General features: G+C 38.5%; 1 protein-coding gene across 1 annotated transcript; it reads left to right on the forward strand.

The window, feature by feature from the left end:
- The first annotated feature begins 947 nt into the window (after positions 1–947).
- Positions 948–9,185, forward strand: dyrk3 (dual specificity tyrosine phosphorylation regulated kinase 3). The gene is made up of 3 exons (XM_052568573.1): positions 948–1,905; positions 3,052–3,167; positions 5,107–9,185. The coding sequence occupies exons 1-3, from the start codon at positions 1,866–1,868 to the stop codon at positions 6,694–6,696; spliced, it is 1,746 nt and encodes a 581-aa protein (XP_052424533.1). The 5' UTR covers positions 948–1,865; the 3' UTR covers positions 6,697–9,185.
- The last annotated feature ends 673 nt before the right edge of the window (positions 9,186–9,858 follow it).

The following is a 9,858-nucleotide window of genomic DNA, read 5'->3' on the forward strand; positions in this document are numbered from 1 at the left end:
TGTAACTTCATACTTCAAATTTCAAATTGTCAACAAAAAAATCTTACACTTACACTGATTAAAAGTTTGCTATTCAGTGATGCCATCATCATTTTTGCATACAGAGTCACAGTTGGTCTTCTTTTTTTTTACATAAATTTGCATAGTTTTTTTTTTTTTAAATCTATATAGGCCATATAGGCCATATCTATATAGGCCATTTTAACCTGCAAAGTGGACACAATGGACAAAGATACTGCATAATAACTATTATCACCCTTTGCTTCTGTGAGTTTGCATCTTTTGTAGTTATTTAAAAATTTAATTACAGTTTTATTGTGTTACCGGATTGCAAATAGAAACGTAAAAATACAATGCAAAAAAGTACAAGTGTATAAAACCATCTGAAAATTGTGTCAGTCCACTTAAATTATCTATCAACATTGTATTTAATAATAATATAATACACTCCAATAATCATTTTGTTTTACATATACCAGTCACTACAGTATTGCTTGAAATTGTGAAGAAGAAGAAAAAATTAAATAAATAAAATACAGAATTTTATTTTCAGTCAGACCATTTAATTTTATGTATACAACATAAAATATTAATAAAATCATTTTTTTTCTGTTTTTCCATGGCCCTTTAAACGTTTATATGCCATTAAAATAAAAGTTTTTTTTTTCAAGAAAAAAATACACAGTCTCTTATATGACTAGCTGTAAAATAATAATAATAATAATTACAAATATATTTAATTTCCTCTTGCAATTTTCTGCCAGTCTAAAATATATGCTCGTTAATAAAATAAAAATGAAAAATGATGTAATCGTCATTGCTGAAATTACGCAATTTATATTTATATTCACGTTCTAGTTTTGTTTTGTTTATGTCTTGATTTAAACTCCCTTTCCAGTAAACAGCCCCATTTTGGCTCAACAGGCACTTCCTTCTTAGCCCAACTGCCCTGAAACTAAAGGAAGTTTGAGCCAGAATGGCGTTGTTTTGGCCGCGCCCCGGGCAGGCCCCCTGTTTGATGACGTCGCGCTGGGCGAAGCTGAAGACGCTCTTAGCAACAAGCTAAGAAACCACTGATCTATACGCGCACCATTACGAGACGGAACGCGCATTCAAAACACTCAGACGATTCGCGAGAAGACTTGTTTGACATGTCGAAAGTGTTTGGAAGGGATTGTGAGTTCATTTGACCTCCTTGTTTTTATAGTAAAACCAAGGTAGGCTTATACTATCTGGAAAAGAGGAAACGCTAGCCTGAGCCTTAGCTGCCCGCTGGACTGTGTGCTCGCGCTGGTATGACTCTTCTGTTCAAACCAACATCACAATATTTAAGAGAGGGGAAGAGTTGAGGTGGTCGACATCCGTTTAATGTTTGGGCTCAACCTTATTGTGCTTCAGGGAGACAGTTTGTCATGACGCTTTTGTTTCCTCTGCAACTTTGAGTCTTCATCATCATCATCATCATCGTAACTATCGAGGACGACCGCTTCTCACCACCATTATTTGGTCTCGTCTGATGCATTTGCGAATTTATTCACGTCTAGCTCCATTACCAATGGGTTCGGACCTTCTTGCTGGAAATACAGATACCTCTGTTACACTACTTCTCTAGACTTGCACTACATGTGGTCAAATTGATAAGCCTCGTGAAAAAGGGCTTAAAGGGGATCATGCATGAACCCTGCAACACTGTGAAATCGTCTATCTACCCTATGACCATCTGACAAGCTTCACCTAGGATATGAGACTCTGTTGATAGTTTAATAACTAAGAAGGACACTGCATTGTTGTTTTGGATGGATCTTGCTTTAGTGAAAACATTTTTCGGAGGAAAAATAAATATTTGATGTTGACTGCATGCAGCCATGATATTGAGCAGAAAACCAGATGGCCCCATAACTGGAGGTAATTATATCCATATGAAATGTAATATCCAGCTCTGTGTGTTTGCCGTGGCTGGTCTGAGTTCCCTTGGCATGTGAAGACCATTTGAAGACAGCCGATTAACTGTTATAAATGCACTGCCCATGTTAATAGTTATTTGTTAATGTACTAAAATAAGCAAATGTAAACACACTTCACAATCTTTTATTTATAATTTTTTTTTATTCCATCTTATAAAGCAGTTGCATGTATGTCAACTTTGGAGATTGTTTTGGAGATTATACATAATATGGCCTTCAGTTTATTCAATTGCCATCTCATTAAGTGATAGTAATGCGGTCTGAATGCTTAATAGGTGTATAATATTTGAGGGTTTGTGTAGTTGCGCATATATCAAAATACCAATATTGTTTAGTTTTTATAATGTTTTGAACCCTTCATTGCTCATTTCATTAACCATGTAGTAATACAACCTACTGGATTTATTATTTTAAAGGGATTCTCCACCCAAAAATGAAAGTTCTTTCATTATTTACTCACCCTCATGTTCTTCCAACCTTTGATTTATCAAATTCTGGCAAATTCTGTCCAAAAATGAGTGTGACCTGCATGACTTTAGTTCTTCTGTGTAACACAAAAGAAAATGTTTGTAAAATAAGCCTATTTTATTTTATTTTTCTATTATTATCTGTACAATACAAGCTAATGGGGTTCAAAACCTCATTATTCTTTCATTGTTCTGAAAAATAAACATTATTCAAAATATCTCCATTTGTGTTCCACAGAAGAATTAAAGTCATGCAGGTCACACTCATTTTTGGACAGAATTTGCCTTAGGTCATTAAGACATTTTAACAACATAAGTCAGAGTTGTGGAAACTGCTGAAATTGAACCGAGTCATGAAGCTTGGTTTAATATAGCCACCTACTGTGTAATGTGCTCAGGGAACTGTCTGTTGTCTGGCGCACCTGCATCTTGGTTACATACCTCCCTAAGGGGATTTGTGTTTCTCAGATGGGAACATTGTATTTTTTCTTTAATTTTTCTCCTTATGTTTGTGTAATAGAAATCCTCATTTATGTAATGGTGGTGTATTAGATGATGATGGTGTGGCGAGTATATTAATATTTTGCTTGTGGATTCTCATTTTCACTGTTTCTTTATAGCTCGCCACGGGGACAGTCTGTATGACTCCTACATGCGCACCGATCACATTGTGAACCAGGACGCTGATGTGAATGGGCAGAGTCCCTCTGGACTGCCCCCTCTCCCCAAACACACTGTGAGTCTGACTTCCTTTTACCACAAATTCTCTCACCGGATTCTTTCAGCAAGCACTAGATGAAAATATTAGCATGAACAGTTCTAAAAAACCTGATTCAGTTATAAAGAACAGCTTAAATCTCTCTTGTATATTAGTTTTTCAATCTCTGATCTTTGAGCTTAATATGTTCAAACATTTTTTCACCCCCTAAGCACATGCTCTGCTGCCACTTGTGCATTTTGGAATGTCACATATTTAAACAAGCCTTCTTTTTTCATTCTGATAGTGGTACAAGTTACATCTGCAGCACATCAAGTCTGTTTATTGTTCCTCACGGCATGTGTGTCACATCTTTCAATAAATAAATAAACCATGATTTAATCAAATTTCTGTTTTTATGGTGAGCAAATACACTAAAACAATATCAGGTGTTATGAGCTGAACAGATTAAGCCTTTCAGTGAGGTCCATGTAGCTTACAGTAATGACACGCCAACGTGGGACCGGAGATGATAAAGGATATGATAATCCGATTCTACACTGTACTATTATGCAATACATAATTCTGAGTATAAGTTGGACCTGGGGACATTATTTTTCAGTTATGAGAATATAATCACTTCTTTGCATGCTAATATACTGGTCTTCTGTGATCATAAGGACAAGAGAAATTTAATTGTTTTTTTTTACACTCAGCAATCAGTCTTTCATAAATGTTACGTAAACAATCTAGGGGGGCGACTTTGATTTTCTGGCATTCGGGTTGCGAGTAATCATCCCAGTAGTTCCAATCATTCAATAAGCCACTGACGCTACAGATTTTATTTAGGTCATGCACTCCTTGTATAGTCAACCAAGCTCTTTTTGTTGTGATTGAACAGCTGATGCATTTGGCTGTGTAGAATCCTTCAGCTCCCAACACACTGGTTTCTATTTTTATCCCACTTCTTGGAGCTGCTTTCCATGCCCCCCTCCCCCTCTAAATCAATTGGCACAGTTTACTAGGCACCTTATAATTGTATCAGCATGACCTAATTTTTCGTCCTTTGTTTCTTCTCTTTTTTTTATCTTGTGATATATGCGGAGCCAAATAGGCAATGTCTTAGCCTCAACTATAAATCTTTGAACGTGGAATCTTAAATGGGAATGGGACTTGGAGCAGTTATGGTAAATTAAACATCCTGAATGTGAAAGATGGTTCCTCTGTTCCCATTCACTTAGGAAAGCCCACTGTGACTGGCCTAAGCAACCGCTATTTATGACATGTTTATTTTGCAAGGCAAAAGTTCAGTGCATATTTAATGGTATAGTTGGGTCTAGTGGCAATTCTTTAACCATGGTGAGAATTCTTTCCAAGTGCTGTGCTAAAAGTGTGTATAGAAATTGTTATGGTGAGGTCAAACACAGTCTCTAAAAGAAAATTTCCTCATCTCTTTTTTTCCAGTCTACTGAAATGCAGTTAGTTTTATATTTAAATTGCATTTCTGTTTTGTTTTGAAACATTCAGCATGTTAGCAAGTCTTAACAATTAGACTCTTGCCTTTAAATTTTTTTCTGTATCTCATGCATGAAAGTAACGTCCTGTTCCACCAGTTTTAAGTTCACGTTCCAGTCAGACTGCAAAGATTGTGTCTGGCATTCTCTGTCGCCACAATTATCACTCATGCATCAAACCCCTCCACTAGTCTTCTGTTATTCCCATCGTTACTCTGCAGCTGATCAATTCTGCACGTTTGCACTATTGATTGTTTAACACTGGTCTAATAAAACCTTAGAGATGCAGTACATTTATTTTTCAGTTCTGCACAGAAGCTAGAAGCAATAAAAGGAAGCCTTCCTTTCATTTTGAACATCTGAACATTCTGAAAATAATGTTGACTTTGGTCAACCTCATTTTTGTGTTGTACGACTTGATGTAGCTGTTTGACAAACTGTTAAATATCTCTTTCCTTTTGAAGGGCGTGAACAAGCCTACAATGAAGGATCACCAAGCAATCCGCGGAGGACAGGTGAAGGTGAAATATGTTTACGAGGACACCTACAACCGCAAACTTAATGGTGTGAGCCAACACAATGCCACAAGCCAGGTACCAGCTAAGCCCCAACCTGCTGTCTCCAAAGAGAGAAGCGTGGACAGCAACAGCTCTGTCAAGTCCACGGAGAGCTCAACAAAAGTCACAAAGCTGGGCAGCCCAATGACCCCTGAACAAGCTCTCAAGCAATACCGGCAGCAACTGACTACCTTGGAGCAGCAGGAGATCCACAACTATCCTGAGATCCATTTCCTGGGACCAAATGCCAAGAAAAGGCAGGCAGTAGCCGGGGGCACCAACAACAGTGGATATGATGACGACCAGGGCGGATACATCCACGTACCACATGACCACCTTGCCTATCGCTACGAGTTTCTCAAGGTGATCGGCAAAGGTAGTTTCGGACAAGTGGCGAAGGTTTATGACCACAAGTTACAGCAGCACCTTGCTTTGAAGATGGTGCGAAACGAGAAGCGCTTCCATCGGCAAGCTGCTGAGGAGATCCGAATTCTGGAGCACCTGAAAAAGCAAGACAAGACAGGCAGCATGAATGTAGTCCACATGTTGGAAAATTTCACCTTCCGCAATCACATATGTATGACTTTTGAACTGCTTAGCATGAACCTGTACGAGCTCATCAAACGCAACAAGTTCCAGGGTTTCAGTCTCCCGCTGGTACGCAAGTTTGCACACTCTATTCTCCAATGCCTGGAAGCTCTCCATCGCCATAAAATCATCCACTGTGACCTGAAACCAGAGAATATCTTACTGAAGCAGCAAGGCAGGAGTGGGATCAAGGTCATTGACTTTGGCTCCAGCTGTTTCGATCACCAGCGTGTCTACACGTACATCCAATCCCGCTTCTACCGTGCGCCCGAAGTCATCTTGGGATTGCGATATGGTATGCCTATAGACATGTGGAGCTTTGGTTGCATTCTGGCAGAGCTGCTTACCGGATACCCTCTGTTTCCTGGTGAAGATGAAGGTGACCAGCTGGCCTGCATGATGGAGCTACTAGGTATGCCACCTCAAAAACTGCTGGAACAAGCCAAGCGTGCCAAGAACTTTATCAGCTCCAAAGGCCACCCACGCTACTGTACGGTCACCACACTTAGCAATGGCACCGTAGTCCTCAATGGGAGCCGTTCTCGAAGAGGAAAAATGCGAGGTCCCCCAGGAAGCAAGGAGTGGGGGGCAGCCCTCAAAGGGTGTGATGATCCCACGTTCATTGACTTTCTGAAGAAGTGTCTGGATTGGGACTCTAGTACTCGGATGACACCAGTTCAGGCCTTAAGACACCCCTGGCTCTACAAGAGATTGGCCAAGCCTGCACCTGGTGGAGAGAAGTCCACAGCACCCAAACGGATCACCGAGCACAGCACCTCTTTCCCTACTATCATCTCCAAGGTACCCCCTGTCATGGGCTCAACCAACAACAAACTGCGGACCTCCATGATGGGTGACTCCACTGGAACTATACCTTTTCGCACAGTGCTGCCAAAGCTTGTTTCATAGAGATTCCTTAGCTTTTCAGGGATAAAGACGTGTAGCAGTTTTAGAAGTGGATTCCCCCCCCCCCCCCGTTTTGGTTGGTTTTTCTAAATGAGTGTCAAAACTTTCAGAGTTTCAATTTTTAATGAAGTTTAACAAGCAAAAGCAATTTTATACAGCGATAATGTGTTTTTATCAAATGGCCTTCAGCATGTAAAATGCAAAGTTGACATCAGGGCTGTTTTATTTACACCTTGGTCTTGAATTTGACTGCTGTTGATTGGAGTGGGTGAAATTTTGATGTTGACTGCTCATCCTGTCCTTTCTGAAGTTTACACTACTTCTGCTCAGACAAACCTACATCTTTTATATCTTTAAGGGCTGTTTTGCTAATATTGTTTTCAAGGGCTTAGAGTGGATTCAGTTTTAGGTCAAACATCTGACTCTAATCTTCATTTAAAACCATTTTAAAATGTCTAGTTGGTGGTTTAAAGCCTATGTTATCATCTTAAAAATGATCTTGATCTAATTTAGATGAGCACATTTCTTATTTTAACAGTGTCCTTTTCCAGTCACCTGTATCCCATTGTGAGGACAAAGTCTGTTTATTATTTGAGAAGCTATTGCTTTGGATAAGTTACCCTAGAACAAGATGAAGAAAGTTATATTTGCTTGTAAGTGGTAGAGTAATGCAGGTCACAGTGCTTTGTGATTGCCAGGCCCATTCCTGGGATGTATTGGTAGAGATGGGCACTATTTCACAAGTGTTGTATATGAACGTGTTTTTATCAGTGCTGTTTTGAAAGATATTAGTCGGGTTTCGCTTGAAAGCAACAGGCAGTGTCACGTGTTTGTCTGTACATGGTAGTATGCATTTCCTCTAAGCTGCTGGTGGGGGAAGGGAATTGTTAGCTATATTTTCAATAACAGTGTGCTGTTTGCAAGGAGAGATGAAGGATATAGCTACTTCTTAAGCATATTCAAAATACTAGCTAAAAATGGTTGAAGATACATCCTTTGAGATTGTATTTGACCTATGAACCTCTCCCTTGTCCAGTCATTTTTAATGTTTAGTTTTTAGTAACTATTCTTGCCATATATAAAACAACATGACTAAAGATAGTCCCCCTCCCCCAGAGCTTAGCATCAGTACATAAAGTGGTTAATTACCAGTGACTCTGGTTGATAGTGTAGTCTGATATCTCTTCATAGTGGCATACCACATTGTTCCCTTTCACTCTAGGTTTACAAGAGAATCTTGTTCTTTATACAGCCGAGCACGCAGCACATTCACCCACCCACAATGGCACTGGTCAATGTCTGCATTTTGAGAATTTGTCCATGTGAACCCACTATCAGGACAAACAATATATGCATTTGGTTGTTGGTAAGGTTTTTGTATGATCTAACGTAAGCATGTTTTTTTTTTTTTTTTACACTGCCTCACTCTTTCTATCTGTGAATTGAACACATAATGTTTAGAAGCTGTTTTTTTTCTAGGTAAGACACTAATATTTTAAAGGAGTGTGAAAATGAATGGCGCTTAACCCACTGGCCCTGACAGGTGTGTGCAAAGCATCTGTGTGCTACCTGGACCAAGTGGATACCAGGCAAATAGTTGTGAAAGTCCTCTTAATTGGAAAAACAACATTCTCTTCACGCCTCTTTCTCAGGTTTTAACCTTTCTTTGGGGTTTAATAGACGTTTATAAATGATTCCACACACCTAGTGGGTGTAAAGATGGTGATGTTTTGGCTCTCAATAAAGCTGGGTTTCAAAAAAGCTTTATAGCTTTAGAGATGATGGTGCTCAAATTAGACTATAGACTCCAAACATCTATGGTGTCTTTTTCCATTCGTAATACTTTTTGGGTTCATACATGGTCTCCAGCAAAGTTTGTTGTTCTGCGTATTCTTGGAATACATCAGGGAAAAGTGTCCAGGCAAAAGTGTTTGTAGTGTTGTTTTTCTACCTCTTTCTTGCTTGTGAAATCCATCTTGTAGAGAGATCTCTACCACACAAATAACAGCATCTCGCTCCACATCTTTCTACTGAATTTTTCACCGAAGCACCCGTTCAGTTAGTTGTCCCTTTGATGTTTGTCTCGATGCGTGGACCCCTCGGTTTGGGGGCAATCTAGTCTTGTGCCTTTAACTGAACACACTTGACTAAATCAACGCTAAGCACGGGATGACTAATGTTTCTCTTCCAGCTTTAATAGTCAGGTTTTTGTATTGCTTTTGTTTCACCCTTTTATAGAGTTTTTACTGTTGCTCATGTTTTAAAGAGAAGTGAAAGAGATGATGTAATTTTCCTTCTAACTTTGTCTCTTGGCTGTTGGCTATGTGGTTCAGAGCATGATAATCACAGAACGCATGAAAATAGGTGATAAAGTGAAACAGGAGTAAATGACAAGATTTAAATAATGACAAAGTGTGTTTAAGCAACCAAATGAGCTTGTATTAGTTTCTTTTCTAAAAAAAAATAAAATATTACCAGCCTTTTGTTTGAAATTTGTCTTTTTCTTTTGTGTGAGTGTGTGTGTGTGTGTGTGTATTTGTAACATTCAAAGGTTAGTATCTCAAAAATGAGATACTTTCCTTATTTAAGGTGGCATAAATTGAAAAACTCACCTTATCTACTTTGTAAATCTATGTTAAAGATTAATCTTTCATCCATGTTATTTTGAGTTTTATTTTTGTTAAATCAAAATGGTTCAATATGCCAGATTTTCTAATCATTAGATTAGAATCTTTTTTTGTGCAATAGCAACATGTCAAAAACCATTCATGACATACATTTATTTTTTGGGGGGGTAATTTGTTATTCTTGGATGTACGTGAAGAAGTACATGGTCTAGTGCTACTTCAGTTTCAGTGCAACTTGAAACTATTTTAACTATTTAAAAAACTTTTTTTTTAACTGGCAAACTTTACTCAACAAATCGGCAGGCTCCTCAACACACCCATGACATACAATACTATGTAGGAATGTGCACTAAAACACCATTACAATTCGTGTGAACATTAATTGCATATTTATGTTATTATTCATGACATAAGTATGTAAAACATCTAGAAGTTATAATTGGTCTTTGTATGCAAGTTTTAACTGTCTTGTCAAAAGTATTTGAGAGGTGTTTTGTACAAGTCCATAGTTGTAACACTCTTGGAGTCAGACTCATGT

This window comes from Carassius gibelio, chromosome B11 (genome assembly GCF_023724105.1).
Source record: "Carassius gibelio isolate Cgi1373 ecotype wild population from Czech Republic chromosome B11, carGib1.2-hapl.c, whole genome shotgun sequence".
Lineage (NCBI taxonomy): Eukaryota > Metazoa > Chordata > Actinopteri > Cypriniformes > Cyprinidae > Carassius > Carassius gibelio.